Consider the following 17884-nt stretch of genomic DNA (forward strand, 5'->3'; position numbering starts at 1 on the left):
GGAGGAGGAGACACCTTGGTGGAACAGCAGGGTAAAGGAAGCAGTTATAGAGAAACAAATGGCTTGGAGGAAGTGGATAGGCAGCAGTAGTACAGAGAATTGGCAGAAATATAAAGAAGCCAAAAAGGTATGTAAGAAAATAGTACAAGAAGAGAAGCGGAAGAGCGGGAGGATATACAGGAAAGTAAAAACGTTTTGTATGGTTTGATGAAGAATAGTTTATGAAATAGGGAAGATACAAAATTTGTAAAAACTGAAACAGGGCAGATATTGATGCAAAGAGATGACATACTAAAAATCTGGGAAGAATACTTTTCAGAATTGCTAAATATTAGATACAGTGAACTGGTAGATGAGAAGGAGCAAGAAGTAACAATGGGGAAAGAAGAAGAACAGGAAAAGGAGATATCGATGTTAGAAATAGAGGAAGCTATACAAAAAGATGAAGAGCGGTAAAGCAGCAGGACCAATAGGGCTACAGTGGCTGTATAGATTAGAATAATCTGGAGGATGAAAGAGATCCCGGAAGAGTGGGGAAAGGGCTTAATTATCCCGATATTTAAAAAAAGGTGATATAAAGGAATGCAATAACTACAGAGGGATCACCCTTGTTGCCTATGTTGCTAAGATATTTGAGAGAGTATTGGAAGGAAGACTGAGGAGGAAGCTAGAAGGAGAAATGGAAGAAGAACCGTATGGTTCAAGAAAGACTGATCAACGTTTGACCTGATCTTTACATTGAGATATGCGATGGAGAAAAGATGGGAGTTTGGAAAAGATATAGTGATGACATTTGAAGGGTCGGGGGAAAAAACCAGGCAAGTCACTTTTTCATCGAAATTGAGATATTGTTACAGTCCGCTTCAGAGTGATCATACGCATCTATTGAGAGGTCGGAAATGGGAAAAAAAGCAGGCAAGTCAGGAGAAATTAGCACTCAAAGTTTCGCTGTTAGGGGAAAGAAATAGGGAATTCAAGCACAAAAGTTGCTTTTTCTCAAGTTGTACAAATATTGACTCTCCTGTTTTTTTCCCCTGACCCTTCATTTATTGACATTGAGAAGGCAGTGTGCCCAGACAGTTGGTATGGGACACGTGAAGGAAAAACAAGTTTACAGAGTGGAAGTACAAATGATAAAAGCTATGTACAAAAATTGTGTTAGTAGTGTGAAGACTAGTATAGGAAAAACAAAATGGTTTAAAGTTGAAACTGGTATCCGACAGGGAAGTGTACTATCCCCCATACTATTCATCATAGTCATGGATGAAATTCATAAGAACATTAGGCAAGAGTTGGGGAAGACAGGCAACAAAAGCCATGTTGTTTGCAGATGATATAGTTATATGAGGTGAGGATGAAACGGAAGTACAAAAACAAGTAGATGTATGGAATCAAGAGAGAGAAAAATTTGCGATGAAAATAAGCACAGAGAAAAGTAAAATAGTGATGATAAGGGAAAGAAAGGAAGGAAGAGAAAAGATAAAACTAAATGGTAAAATTCTGGAAGTGGTTAAAAGTTTAAAGTACAGTAGAAGTCTGCTATAGCGAGTACGGCATATAACGAGAGCCCCGTTATAACGACAAGTTTTGTCTGTCCCTTCAAACGTCCTATATTATACGGTGTATTAGCCTTCGGTTACAGTGAGAGCCGTATCACTGACGCATCCGTTATTACGAGCGATTACGCGCACATGATTTTTTTCCGTTACCGATATTTATGCACCCAGCGATTATGTTGCGTACGATCGAGCACCTTCGGTATCACTTCCTCGCTATGTTCACTAGCAAGCTCCCTCGTTGACATTTGAAGGCGATGTCGGAGTCAATTACTAATACCCGTCGACTGTTGTTCCGTAAAGAAAATACAAAATCTCTTAATAAGTGCATAAACAACGTGTCCGATAACAGTTGTTAGCTTGTTAAATTAAAGGCTAAGTAAACGATTTCTAATTTTAATGCTAAATACTGCAATTGAGTAAGAATGGGATACACCTCACCATTGATTTCAGAAGTTAGTTTATGTTTTCTCACGTCTGGTTGAATTACAAAAGGCTATTATCATGTGAATTTATAGTGAGAATGTTATCATTTCTCTACCAGTACTGGAAGTATGTATGTTTTCATCATACGTATAGTACAGTTAAGTTAGGATAGGTGACGCTGTTTGAATAAGAAAACTGAAACGTTTGCCACAAAATGCGATTGATCATCTTCGGTATGGCATAGTTTTCTCACTATGTTTATTTGCAAGCGCTCTCGTCGCCATTCGAAGGCGATGATGGAGTCGATTAGTAATACCCGTCAACTGCTGTTTTCTATAGGAAATTCTAAATGAAACAGAATAACATGTTTTCGTATTAAATGCCTTAATAACGTGGCCGATAGCAGTTGTTAACTCATTAAAAATAAAGGATGAATAAACTACCTCTTAATTTTAATGTCATATACTGAAATTAAGTAAGAATGTGATACACCTCAAGCTATTGCAGAGTAAATCACTGATTTCAGAGGATAGTTTATATTATCTCACGGCTAGTTAAATTTCGGAAAAGCTATTTATTCCCATGTCAATTTTTAGCGAGGAGGTTATCATTTCCCTACATGCGTTTGAAATGTTTTCATGATACATATACTGTTAGGTTAGCCAATGCTGTTTGAAGAAGAAAACTTAAATGTTTGCCAGGGAAGCCTCTGAAGTGATACTGTACTGTATTTCTCCAAATCCAAGGCGGCGTCTTTTTCTCAGAATCTTGTGAAAATCAAGGGCCGCCTTGCATTCACGGCCTAACAGTAATGAACACCACTGGCAACTACCACGATAACCACGCTGCTTCTTTTCACCCCCTCGCGCGCGCACACAAGACTCTGACAAACGACCACCTTTATAGCCACGGCAACCGGTCCTACTGTGCCTCTGTGTAACGTCACTGGATCTCTGGAAATAGTGAAGAGAGAATGGCGTTCTATCAGCCTCTACAAAAACGTTTTTCAAATCTGCATAATGGCATCAAAACATGCGAGCTTTCAAATACTTAGAAAGGCCACGATTCAGTGGCATAGTTATAATGCGTCTACTGTAGGCCTACCTGACACTTAGTAAAATTAAGTTTTATAGACAACAGGGATATTTTCGTAATGGATCGTCGTATTGTAAATACGCGTGGAATATGTAGCCTATTGCCAGAAAATTTTCAACAGGTTCTCGTCGATATTATCATGCCAAGTTTCAGTTAATGTTTATTAAACTCTTGGAAATGTAGAATAATTGTTCATCTGCAAGGAATACGACATAGGCCTAACGAAAGCCAATATTCAGCGTTAGCGTGAAGACAAAGATAGCTAAAACGTGCGTACTGATGCATTCAGTGGCCCGCAACAAGGACGCTTTAAAGAAGTCAAGATGAAATTGTGAGGTATGTGCTCGAAAAACACAAGGGCGGAAGGGCCATACCACGGCGCAGTAAACTCGTCCGTTGACCTTCAACGCCCGCAGTTAGGCCTATACATTGTTAGCCGCTGAAGTTGGCCGAACCCGGCAAGCGAGACGTGCGTGTAGCTGACTCTGAGTAAAAGTAACAGTTTTATAGACAGCAAGAATATTTTCCTGGTGGATCATCATATTGTAGAGACTCGTGAAATAGATGTTGCCGGCAAATTTTGAACGGGTTCTCTTCAATAATATGATGCCAATTTTAAGTTAATTGTTATTAAATCCGCAGAAATAAATAATAATTACACAGTCGCGAAAAATACGGCATAACTGAAGCCAGTGTTCGGCGTTGGCGTGAAGACAGAGATAGTCTAAAAATGCGTACTGAACAAGAAAGGCATTCATATGACTTTACAAAGTAATTTTCAAGCCTGATTAAATTTTTTTGAAGGATACACTTTCACATAGTATCGGATTTCGGAAAAGAACAAACACGTAAGCCATAGTGTGGATATCATCCGCGAAACTCAAGTTTTGAACAAACTTATTGCAGTTTCATAGCGATTTCAATGTGTATGGGTTTTTTTCCTAACTTCCCAAAATCGGATATAACAACAACCCGCTATAGCGAGTAAATTTTTCGCTGTTGTGGATTCTCGCTGTAGCGGACTTCTACCTGTATTTGGGAAGTGTGATCACAGAAGATGGAAAGATTACCGAGGAAATTGGAAAAAGAATACAACAAGCAAGCAGCTTCTACCAGAGTGTAAGGGGTATTTTGTGGAACCAAGATGTCCCGAAGGAATGTAAGAAAGTATTATATTCAACCTATTATGTACCCATACTAACCTATGCAGCTGGATGGTGGACTACAACAAAACGAAAGGGAAGTAGAATACGGGCAGCGGAGATGAAATTCCTAAGAGGTATCGAGGGCAAGACCAGAAAGGATAGAATTAGAAATGAAGAGTTAAGAAAAAGGACAGGAATCTTGAAACTTCAAGACAGGATAGAAACAACAAAGCTAAAGTGGTATGGGCATATGATGAGAATGGGAGAAGAGAGAGTGCCAAAGAAAGGTTTTTCAGAGGAGTTATCAGAAAAGAGACCACAAGGAAGACCCCGAAAGAGGTGAGCAGATTCATTGCGGAATTGCATAGAGAAGAGCAGAGGATGTACTTAAAAAGTACTTAAAGGAGAAGAGTAGTGGAGAGACAGACACCGATGGAGGTCCTTGATTCACAACCCGACCCGGGAAGCTGGAAACGGGAAATGATGATTTTGAATGATATTCTTATAAACAAAGCAGATATGGTGCCCCGGAAAAGGTTAGGGCGTCCCCTGCTAAAAGCGACGCGCAGCTCTTCAGGTGCTGGGGGAACTGTGAAAAATGGGCAACCAGCACCAAACTACATCAAAATTGCAACAGTTAATGTACTGACACTGACGGGAAAGACAGAAGAACTGGTTGGCTTCATGATAGAAAAAGATATAGCCATACTTGGACTGTGCGAGACCAAGAAGAGGGGTACAGGGGAGATCCCTCTGAGAGAAGGATACAGGCTGTATTACAGTGGAGGACCTGAAGCAAAAAATGGAGTGGCCATCATACTTAGAAGAGAAATCCAAGAATATCTGGAATATACAAAGTACGTCAGTGATAGGATGATGATGATGTGACTCCAGTTTGAAAATGGCGTGAAAGATCTATTTCAGTTGTATGCCCCACAAACTGGTTGCATAGATGAACATCTAGAGGACTTCTTAGAGGAAGTGGAGAGACAGATAGAAGATAAGGAAGTACTATTGATGGGAGATCTAAATGCACAAGTTGGAATTGAAAGACAAGGAAAGGAACATGTAGGGCCCTTTGGATATGGAAATGTAAATCCAGAAGGCGAGTTGTTTGTGGATTTTTGCATGAGGAATCAAATGATTGTTGGAAACACCTGGTTTAGGAAGAAGAACAGTCAGAAGATTACAAGGTATGGCTGGGGAGACACGAACAAAGACCATGATTGATTATATAATCATAGAGAAAGAACACCGGAAGAACCTTGTAGATGTAACAGCCATGCCTGAAGAAGCCTTTGGTGGAGATCATAGAGTTGTGATAGGAAAATTGAAAGTTGGAAAGATTGAAAAACCCCAGTTAAGAAGAGAGAAAAGAATTAAAGTATGGAAGTTGAAGGAGAAAAGCATACAAGAAGAATTTCAAAGGGAAATAATACCCTTGGTACCCAGGACAGAGGTGGGGAATGTTGAAGAGGAATGGAAAAGATTTAAGGAAGCACTGGTTGGATGTGCAGAAAAGGTGTGTGGTAGAAGATCAGGAAATGTGAAAGACAAAGAAACACACTGGTGGAATGATAGGGAAAAGATTAAAGTGAAGGAAAAGAAAATGGCATGGAAAGCATGGAAAACATCTAAGACTGAAGAAAGTAGAAGAAAATATGTGGAGGCAGCAAAGAATTTGGCCAAGAAAGTAGTGGAGGAAGAAAAGAGGAAAAACTGGGCCTTATTTACACAGACGTTGAGAGATGATACGCAGGGCAGCAAGAAATTACTGTATGGTATCTTAAGTAACAAAAAGAGAGATCAAGTAAACACCAGATTTGTGAAGGATGAAGGTGGCATAATTTTAACAAAGCCAGAAGAAATAAGAAATAGATGGAGAGAATATTTTCAGAAGCTGGTGAACATAAGAACGGATGACAGTCATTCAATGGACGACCAGGAAAGGCAATTAGTTGACGAAGAAATGAATAAAGAAATGACAATGAATGAAATTGAAATGGCAGTAAGAAAGATGAAGAATGGAAAAACTGCTGGAATAGATGAAATTTCAGTGGAGATGATAAAGGCAGCTGGAGCTGTAGGCCTGCAGTGGACATACTGGGTTCTCAGGAAGGTCTGGGAGAATAAGAAGGTCCCTGAGGATTGGCAAAAAGAATAATCATCCCAATTTTCAAGAAAGGTGATAAGAAAGTTTTGAAGAACTACAGGGGAATCACTCTAATATCCCATGTTGCTAAGATAATGGAAAGGATACTGGAAAGTAGAATAAGGTTGAGGGTTGAGAAGCGGATACAGGAAAATCAGTTTGGTTTCAGAAGTGGAAGGTCAACAATAGAACCCATTTTCATTATGAGACAACTAATGGAAAAGCATTGGGAGTACGGGAATGATATGGTGATGACATTCATTGATATTGAAAAGGCATATGACAGTGTCCCTAGGACGAAAGTTTGGGACAGTCTGGTGCAAAAAGGAATTGGACAGGGATTAATAAAATTGATCATGGCATTGTATAAGGAATGTTGTAGTTGCGTGCAAACACAAATTGGCAGGACAAGTTGGTTCAAAATAACTAGTGGGCTGAGGCAGGGAAGTGTTCTATCACCAATCCTGTTTACATTAGTCATGGATGACATCATGAGAACAGCAAAAGCAGCATATGGAGGAAGAGAAATGAACATGATGTTATTTGCAGATGATATTGTGATTTGGGGAGAAGACGACAGGAAGGTTCAAGAACAGTTGAATGTGGTGAATGGGAAGATTGAAGAATGTGGATTGAAAATAAGTGTAGAAAAGAGTAAAACTCTTGTTATGACTAGAGGGGAGAAAGAAGGGAAAGGTCAGATTAGACATGCAGACAAGCACCTGGAAGTAGTGGAAACGTTTAAATACCTGGGGAGTGAATTAATGGAGAATGCTCGACTGGATGCTGAGATTAGTAAAAGGATTCAAGCTGGAAGTTGTTTCTATCATAGTGTAAGAAATATGTTATGGGACAAAGATGTGCCAATGGAAGCAAAGGATACTATGTACAAGATGTATTACGTACCCATAACAACTTACGGAGCAGAAACTTGGACAATGACAAAGAAGGATGAGAGTCAAATACAGGCGGCCGAAATGAAATTCTTGAGGAGTATGATACAGAAGAGTAGAAGAGACAAAATAAGGAATGAGAAAATCCGGGAAGAAATTGGAGTGGAAAAAATGAATGATAGAATAGAGAAGATCCAACTAAGATGGTTTGGGCACATAAAGCGAATGAGCGACGAAAGAATGCCAAAAAAGGTGATGGAAATGCAAATCCAAGGAAGGAGAGGCCGTGGACGACCACGATTGAGATGGAAGGATACCATCCAACGCAGCATTATAGAAAGAAACCTGGACTGGGACACAGTGTTGGAGGAGGAGTGGTGGAAAGACCGAAGAAAGTGGAGAGGAGCCATATTTGCCCCTACCCGGCTACAGCTGGATAAAGGGAAATGATGATGATGATGATGATGATGATGATGATGATGATGATTCTTATAAACACTCCTAAAATAAACCTAACTACAGCCCTAATGGGTCTTGGCCTACCAATCGACCGCTGTAAGATAGGAAACTTAAGAGGGTCCACCTTTTCAATACAAATAAATGTTATATGTTTATTTACAACATATATTTACACTTGGAACTAGTTTCGACGCTGTTTGGCGTCATCTTCAGCCAAAATGTGGGAAATAGGCATGGGCGTAAGCATGCAGACATTTACATTATACAAGATGTTAAATCAGTGTGATTAAATAAGAGACATGAAATAGTGAATTACAATGAAACTGTGCCTATTTCCCACATTTTGGCTGAAGATGACACCAAACAGCGTCGAAACTAGTTCCAAGTGTAAACATATGTTGTAAATAAACTTATAACATTTATTTGTATTGAAAAGGTGGACCCTCTTAAGTTTCCTATCTTACATTCTCAGTTCAATACGGACAAAAAATGAAATTCTTACATTTAAATCGACCGCTGCTCGGCCCGAAAGCCAGCATATCACGATGTGACGAATGATCAGTGTGACATCCTCTCGGCCGTTATTCCTGGCTCTCGAGATCGGGGTCACCATCTCACCGCTACATAGCTCCTCAATTAATGGCAATCACGTAAGCTGGTGGACCTCCAGGTAAAAATGCCTGACCTGGCCGGGAATCGAACTCCGGGCCTCCGGTTGAGAGGCAGGCAAACTAGACCACGCAGCCGGCATCAAACATTAATTACATGAGTTTAAAATCGCGATATTTTACACTCGGTTTTATCGGGGAAACTTCTTTCATGTCAGCAACTTTGATCAGCCAAGCTCATTGAAAAATCAAATAAATAACGCCAAGCCGAACAGCGATAGATTGCGGGTAGTTTTTAATTCTCTAATCTAATAAAATAAAGCACATTAGATACAAAAGTGCCCAACATGATGACTAAATCCCTTTTTTTTAATTTTATCTTTCATTGTAATTTGGTCACCAGTATACTGTTTGTAGTAAGTTTTTGGAAATTTTGTATCACGTCAATTAGGCCTACATTGACTTTTAAAACTTTTGTTAAACTCAAGAATATGGCTTTGGATGTAAGTATCGATTCTTAAAGTTCTCCAATGCATTATATCTTCAATTCTGCCCATCATTAATCATAAGCAGGTTGCGGGACCATATAATTTGAACGAATAATCCGGGAAATTGTACTTTTCAGGAACAGATAGTTGAGGTTCCACTGTATGCCGACATAACTATCTTTCCACAAATTAATCACCAGATACACAAAATTAACTACTAAACTCAACAAAATTCATCACGAGATCCTTGGAGAAGCACGTTGCTCCCTAGGTTACTCGACCAGAGCTGTCAGGCCTGAGGAGATAGGACTTGACTTACCTTTGGTAGAGGTCATGCATGACAAAGTTCTGCTTGCCAGTAGTTCCCACAGGGTCAGATACTCAACAGAAGCCTTAGTTAATCGATTACTTGACTCCATGGGAACCTGCCTTGTATTCATACTTATACCAATATCAGAAATATTAAAGTTCTGTATAACGTATTTGCTTTTTGTTATATCCTTTTGATGCATTTGATATTTCTGTTGAGCCAATCTGCTATGAAAACTTCATCATTTTTCAGATTCTCATGCATTCAAGGAGACTGTTGCAAGTGCACTTATCTGCTTATCCAAATTTCAATTCCTCCAAGTGGCCAATGCGTTGAAAAGATGGCAGCCCAAACAACCTTTGTCTCGAAATCTCTGTGGTCATCTTCAGGTGTTGATGCGTGCTAGAAATTACAAGTGGTGGTGTTCTTTCCTGAAAGATGGTGATGAATCTCTCATGAACAATGAAGTTGACAAGGGACCAGAATGTTCTGAAGAGAAAAACTGACGTTGAGAATTCAAACAACTTTCTCAAAAGAATGATGTGTTTATAACTAGATTGATAAAGTATTTCCTGTAAATTGTTTGATAACAGTGAATTAGTGAAGAATGAGCTCACAGTTCTCACTAAACAAGGTTTTTGTATTCCTAAAAAGTAATTGCAATATCATATCCAAACTTACACAAATCTGTCAGAGCTCCTGTGTGTGTCTGACAGATTTGAGTTCTGTGTAATTGTACATAGTAGAGTAAGTGTTCATTACCCCTGTAAATTGTCCTAATACATGTATTAGGATTAGATGCTATAAATCTTCTCTTCTTTCCAGTGTACCAAAACTCTTAAGATGTGTATTTTTCTTGTCAAGTCTTTAGTAGCCAACTGTTTTAAAAGTGCAATGGTAATTTATTAAATATTTGTTAGTATATCTGATGTGTTTTGTCATTTGTTTGTTACTTCTAATTTAGGGATACATTCTCCCTGTAGTTACCACACATACCTAAAGAATATTCCCCTTCTACAGAATAAATACTCCTTAAATTCTTTCTTATACCAGCACACTTGTTTTCTGCTTTGTAATTGAATGAAGATCAGCTTTTCTAGCCTTGTATCCCTCTTTGCAATTGTATACAGATCTTCATGATTTTATATTTTGAATTTTGTAAAAGGTTTGTATAAAAATCACATCAAATCTAGTATTGTCACTGATAGCAGAGTACTATCATGTTGAACTCTGATCTTCGGGTTTGTTATTGGTTGTAGGCTGATTTTTTTTTGTTTAAATAGATTTATTTGAGGAATCAAGAAGGTTTACAGTTGGACAGCCCTCTGTACATTGCTTAAGCTACGTATTCTGCTGAAGTGCAGGGCGTGGTTTAAGCTTTTCTGGGTCTGTGTTGTAATGTGCATCCTCAAGAGTAGCCTGAACGTCGGGTGACTCTCCATCTTCCCTTGGCCTTTACCATGTAACGTTTCTTTCTTCTCTCTCCCACCAGCAAATGTTACATTAAAAATCCTGTACCATTCAAATCTTCTTCGTGGTTGTGTGTTCTCAACCTCGTTCATGCTTTAAGCCATTTCTTGTTAACGTTGATAAATGCCACCTCTCTATACTGCCTTGGGTATGAATCCTGGTTCATTCATTTATTTATTAAATAGAAAGCGCACAATGTGCATGATACATGTTAATGCAATTCTACTATTACTCACTACAAAGTTGCCTTATTGAAACAGTCCTTTTATTACACACTAGAGCGTGATATCTGTCACACTGTCCCCCACACCATTTACACTTGCAATCTGAGGTTGGGTCGTGGAATTTTATATTTGTACACAGCTTGAAGTGAAATCCATGTACCGCAAAACAGGTAATCGTATGCCTCAATATTTCATGGTTAGTGCTTTTCCATTCATTAGATGTCATAGCTTCTGTGGCATTGAATTCTATAGGAATATTCCTCTTCTTTTCATACAAAGTCTGTAATAGTGCGATGCTTTGCTGTGTACACGGCAATGTCATTTCATATCTCAATTCCTCGATATCTCATATACCAATCTTGCCTGGGAATATTTCGAGACACATAGGACTCTCTTTAAGTAAAGGGATTTTACTTGTTGCAGCTTTACTAGGTTGTCCTTAGTTAAGAATTCCCACGTGACTTCTAAACCATAAGTAACTATTGGAATTATCTTGAGTTTGAATAACTTGATCGCAGTCTCTACAGATAAAAGTCTTAGGTGAGGGATGCCATTTATTGCTATAATTGACACTGTGATCCTCTCCTGCATGTGCACTCCAAAACACTCCCCACGGCTTTGAAGTGTGATGCCCAGATATTTAAATTGATTCACTGATTCCAGCTTTCTTCCCTTCGAGTAGATAACATCGTCTCTGGATTATCTTCCACCTCTCCTAAACACAATGGTCTCAGTTTTCTTGTCATTGATCAAAAGATCATTTTCTCTGTCCAGTCTATCAGTAACAACGTACATATATGCAGATGATACGAGCCTGGTTTCGAGAAGCCAAGAAAGATTTCAGGATTCCTGGTTCATTTATGCCGTATCTCAAACTAACTCAGCATTTTGTAGCACTAGTGTGGTAGATATTTTAAAGCATCTTGCATACATAATATGAAGAAATTGTAATAACCAAGGTTTTGCAGCAGCAGCGGCACCACTAAATCCACGGCAAGTTGCCACATTGAGACTCATCCACTGGCTGATAAGTGCTCTGCCCAGCATCAAATAACAGTCATAGAAAGCTATTGCTGGTGAAACTAAGACCTCGCATTAGAAGAAATGCTCAAAGTGATGTCCTTTAACTCTCAAACACATTTGGCACCTCCTAAAATAGGTTTGTAGACACTTGGCGAATCTTATCCTATTTGGTAAGAATGGACCCGGTGGTGTAGAACTTGTGTGTTATATTGTGTACTGCATCCTTATCTGAAAGATGGATACCAGCAAATCTGCACACTCTGACAGAAATTCTTCGCATAGCCCTTTATACTGAAAACACCTTTTAAGTAACCCTGCAATAAAAATCATAATCTTTTTCTTTCATCCAGCTCGAGTTCGATTGGGGCGTTTATGGTACTTCTTTGCGTTCCTTCCTCTGATTTTCTGTAATTCTATTCCATTCCTGGTCTGTTCCTTTATTGGTTTTGCTCAAGTTTCCCTCTTTCCCTGAAACTTAGCCTCCATCATTTGTTTCGGTATTGTTTTCTCCTCCATTTGCTTTACATGTCCAAACCATCTCGGTTCTTTCTCAGTTGTGTCATTAAACTTTTAATTCCAATTTCCTCCCCAGTATCTTCATTTCTCAAATTTATTTTTCCTATCACACTTCTTGGGAATTTCATTTCATTGTCTTTACTCTCCTCTCTTCTCGTCACTGTCCGAGTCTCAAACAGACCAGGCGAGTTGGCCGTGCGCGTAGAGGCGCACGGCTGTGAGCTTGCATCCGGGAGATAGTAGGTTCGAATCCCACTATCGGCAGCCCTGAAAATGGTTTTCCGTGGTTTCCCATTTTCACACCAGGCAAATGCTGGGGCTGTACCTTAATTAAGGCCATGGCCGCTTCCTTCCAACTCCTAAGCCTTTCCTATCCCATCGTCGCCATAAGACCTATCTGTGTCGGTGCGACGTAAAGCCCCTAGCAAAAAAAAAAAGTCTCAAACAGTTCTGTCCTCCCAGCTTGAGTCTAGACAAAGCTAAAACATTCGCTATACATTGCTTTTTTTTTTTTTTTTTTTTTTTTTTTTTTTTTTTTTTTTTTTTTTTTTTTTTTTTTCCATCAGCTGTCTCATACTGAAGATGGGGTCCAGCATAGATTTGCCTTTTCTAAAGCCATATTGCTTGTATTTTAACTTTTTTTTTTTATTCCTCATCAGTAGTTACTGAATATTTTCTTATCCTTTCTCTTTTTTAACATACTCAAGTCTAAGCCCATAATTTGTACTTTTCTGCAGAATCCAAGCGATTTTAGTGATTTCAAGAAAAAATTCTGCTTTTTACCTATTGAATATATTTTTACCTGTAATACACATCTGAAAATTGCACATTCTGAATGGCACTCAAGTATTGCTATGTTCTTATCACTATATAAACTGAAAAAATTATAAGTTATTTCAACCTGTTTGTCTCTTTATTAATCTTAAATACGTATTATGAAAGATACAAGCTTCATGTTAACTAATTTTTGCTATCTACTAACTAATTCACAAGCTGTCTTTTTTTTTTTTTTTCCAACATTTTCACAAAGAGTAGGCCTATACTTCAAAAATTGATATTCAAAGCACTATAGTTTAGGCTTACTACTCAAATTGTTTACATACATAATCCAAACACACATCTATTTTGCTGAGTTGTTTATATTTCCTTTTGCATTACCTATTTCATCTGTTTCATTTTCTCTTATAGCATTTTTCACCCCTACAATCATAAATGATACTTTACATTCTGCACAGGATTCTTGATTTGTGAAAAGCATAACCAAAGCCCTATAAAGTGCCATTTAGCAACAGATCTTATTACTACATGATCCCACAAACATGTAGCTGTAACCAAACCCGTCAAAATTGTGGGTGGGGATTTTAAATTAATCTTATTCTCTAGCCCACAGTTACATTTCTGTATCCATAATCTACATTTTACCAATCCATACAGCCATTGAAGTCCAGGAGGTCCAGCTGCCTTTATCATCCCCATGCTTATTCTATCTATCCCAGCCACTATAAAAACATTCATATAAAAACAACACTGCATGAATATGTTTGAAAACAGTAAACTCATTGCCGGAGTCGATAAGGTGACTTCCTTCATAAGTCTCGCATATTAACTTTTCATCACCGCGCTCAGCTGTCAGCCTATGACTGCAGAGTCATGTGAGGGTGGTCTAAGCAAGTCACTTTCAACAAAAAATATGTTGCATCAGTTCACCAAAATTGAAACTTTTGACTGACTGACAGTTCATTTGAATGCTACAGGCAAATTTATTTTATTATGTGAAATGTACAGGTAATTAATTATATAATATGTTATGCTTCCTTTAGCACAGACACATAGGGTGATAACTAAAGAGCAGATTTATGTGCACTAAAAATGGCAAAATATACATACATTCATGCACTAAAAACTGCAATATATCCACTATTGCATTCTCTGCAAGCATTATTTAGTTTCCGGCTGTCTCGGTTTTAATTCTTCTATATAAGGAAGAATACTTTCTGGGGCTGTTTGGTGGGTTCCTGGCAAGTATCGAGGAAGGCTTTCTCGTCTCTTGCTACTTCAGGTATCGTAAAACATTATTTTTCCAAGATTCCAACATCTGTGCCAGTTACCAAAGCACCGCCAAATAAAACTTACACATTGTCAAGCTCTTGTTAATATTGTCGACTGTTGACAACAATATATTGTAAAGGCTTCCGGCGGAGAATTGAATTTTTAAATATTAAATTATTTGCTCTGCTGAACCGATAATAGAATACTGTAAGAATAGCTTTTAACTAAATTATTATTGTACGTTTTCAGGTAGTTTCCAAATTCATTTATTCATAAATTAGTTTTGACAGACTGAAGAAGCTAACAGTTATACAGGAATTGAAGTTCGGTATGATGCTTCTGCCACCTTTTCTCTCTCACCAAACCCATTATTCGTGACATGTAACAAATTGGCGATTTGAAGCTATTGATGGTAACATTTCTGGTGGTGATCCAAAAACTTACCTTGCCCCTCTGCTGTCCTGGTATGCGACTTGTTCGTGTAGTTGCAGTGATATGTTTTCACTGGTTGACGAATCTATGGGGGTTGTGCAGACACAGACTCCTCCTCCAAGGAACCAAAAATTTGGTGAAAATTTAAAGTATGTAAGAAAATACAAAGTTTTTCTATCAGAAATGGCTTAGGCAAGATACATAATTTTCCTTCTGTCTTGTTTGAGTTTTAGACATTCTTGATTCCTTTTCAGTATATTACCTCTGTGTTATATCATTGTTATTTTCTTTTGATTTTGAATTCTGTCATTTTTGAGAGTAGATCCTCTTCCTTTTCTGTTAAGATATTTATTTTCCTAGTGATGTAGTGATACTGATAATAGTTTATTTGAACCTATTATTTATGCAATAGTGCCATATTAAGGTATGTAAGAGTAGTGATTTCTAGTTTTAAGTAATTAATCGTGTAAGTCCACTTGTCTTTATTCAACCGTGTAAAACATGTTTTTTATATCTCATATAAATGCCTTTTCTGTAATTTTGTTGGAAATCTTATATTTTATTGGTTTTAGGTAGCAATACACCCTTGAACAGGGAATTTATTTTACCATCTGATCAGCTTCAGTGCACCCAGTAAATAACAGACCTTCAGGATATATGCCCTCGTTCTAAGTTTTTTTTTTTTTTTAATATCAACAACATTGTTTATCCATTCCAGCAAGCCAAGTATGGTTATAAATTAGCCTCTTTCTAACCACCATAATTACTGTTCATGTTTTTTTTTTTTTCACCATCCTGTATTTTTCATGGCCAAGTCTCTCCCATACTTGTTTTTCCCAGATGTCTCTAGGGCTTTCTTACAGTCTTTTGCTTAGGACTGTCTCATCGATGTATAGTAATTAAAGTCTGTGTTAAGGGCCATTCTTTTTATATGGCCATATTGCTTTGTTTAGTTCTGATGTTGCTAGCCAGCTCCTTTCTAATCCAGGCTGTTGATGAAATTTCTTATTTTCTCTCTCGTTATCCTAATTAAGAATATAAAAAATGTAATTTTAAAAAAATTTGTTCGTAAAGATAATATTTACATTTGACCAACATTAAATAAATATCCTAACTTCAGAGGGACCATATTTCCCCTCAGTTAGTGTCAGCTAGAAAAGGAGAAATGATGATGATGATAAATATCTCTGCTTCAGTTCTGGGCTATATTGCAGAAAGTATTCTAGGTTACCACTGCTTACTAATTATACAACTGACTGTTTTAAATTTTACTTTAGTGGAAGTGTTGAATTTACTGATGTGTCGAATACGAGACTACCCCATTGCTAACCAGAATGTAGGCAAACACATTCTTTATCTTGTAGAAGCCAGTTTGGGGGCACAATATGTTGGAATGTGAACAGGCACAGGATGTCACAGCTTCCCTGAATCTTTAAATAGTTTATTTTTAAAAAGTATGTACAAAAAATCAAAGACTGACAGACTTCAGAAAATTGAAAGGAGGATTGGAAGAACCTGCATCAAAAAAAAAATACCAGAAAGATGGAAGTGGCGGATAATACCTAACAAAGTCGTGTACAAAGAGCTAGAACCCATTACAGATACTATGCGTAAGAGGAGACTGGGATTCTTTGGACATATCATGAGGATGCAGGATTCAAGACTTCTGAAACAACTAGTACAACACAATCTCGTCTCAAAAAATACAACAACAGTATATAAATGGATCAGAGAAGTAAGAGAGGATCTGAAGGAAATAGGCCTTACAACAGAAGACACCACAAATAAGTTAAAATTGAATACAAAACTCAATCATTCAAACCAACAACACCCATATTTTCAACTGAGGGAAGGGTATGAAGATCGGAGCGTCTGAAGAAGTACTGGGAGGACTGCAAAGCCCGAACAATCCCTTCAAAGTGACCTGAACGATGTAGTGACTAAAGTGATCCTTTGTGGTCATAAAAGAAGAAGAAGAATGTATGTTTAGAATCAATTTTAAGAACTTTACTCATTCATTGGTATGTTTGAAATCCTTATATTTTGTATCTGTAAGGTGAGCTAGAGGTTGACATGATTTAAATTTGCAAAATCCTTCAGTTCATTGCAAGAACACTGCTTGTCCTTGATGGGGCCAAATAATGTTTGTTATTGAACTATAAATAGAGATGCTAGAAGACAATTATGTGTGTAATTGTTATTTTTCAATTTGTGATAAAGTGCAAAATTGAGTACAAAATGTATGCTTTTCCACAAAATAAGAGCAAAATTACATTTTTATGAGTCATCCGCATGTAAAAATAGAAAATAGCCATGATGTGTGAGTTCACTCTCTGTATTATACAGTACTATCAGTTGACTTTGAAACAGAAGGCTTGCAGAGGTTCCTGTTCTTTCTTCAAGTTGTTTGCTCACCCCTTAATTTTATCGTGAATAGTGAAGTTTCAACTGAACATCAGGCTAAAGAACTAAATGAAAGTTAGGTTGAAATACTGTAATTTATGTTAACATTTTAAGGGCTCTGTTCAGATGACAAAGTAAAATACAGTAGATATATTTCATGAGTAAGCAGGTCCATATCAATTTACACGTTCACAGTTTCACTCGGTTTTATATGTTTTTTCAGTTTCTTTCTGGAATTTGAAACGGAAAATCGGAAAAATGTAGTAGTTATGTTGATATTTCAACATCTGATTCTCCATTCAAAAATACTGTATTTACACGAATAATACCCGCACCCTAATTTTACAAAGGACCCTTTTGAAAAAATTTAATGAACTAAAATTCCTTCCATCGAAAGAGTAACGTAATAAACAAACATTTCATATCGCTCTTCGTGTTCCGCGTGGTATAATCAATACCTCGTGGTATTTACGCAAAAATGAACATGATGGATATAGCTACTTGCTTGAACATATCTGAGATGAAAAAAATGCATTATCACTGCTATAAAATATATTTGCCATGAAAATTAGGAAGTAGGCCTTCTTACGTTTATTTCATTAATCTGAACTTGCAAGAGGTTCTATGTGCTGTAG

At 37.6% G+C, this 17884-nt stretch overlaps 1 protein-coding gene across 1 annotated transcript in view; it reads left to right on the forward strand.

The window, feature by feature from the left end:
- Positions 1–10061, forward strand: part of LOC136878992 (cingulin-like protein 1) — a 217113-nt gene extending 207052 nt beyond the window's left edge. The window contains exon 14 of the mRNA XM_067152662.2: positions 9385–10061. Within this exon, the coding sequence (XP_067008763.2) occupies positions 9385–9638 (254 nt within the window). The 3' untranslated portion in view covers positions 9639–10061. The remainder of the gene's footprint in view (positions 1–9384) is intronic.
- Positions 10062–17884: the final 7823 nt, after the last annotated feature.

This window comes from Anabrus simplex, chromosome 8 (genome assembly GCF_040414725.1).
Source record: "Anabrus simplex isolate iqAnaSimp1 chromosome 8, ASM4041472v1, whole genome shotgun sequence".
Classification (NCBI taxonomy): Eukaryota; Metazoa; Arthropoda; class Insecta; order Orthoptera; family Tettigoniidae; genus Anabrus; species Anabrus simplex.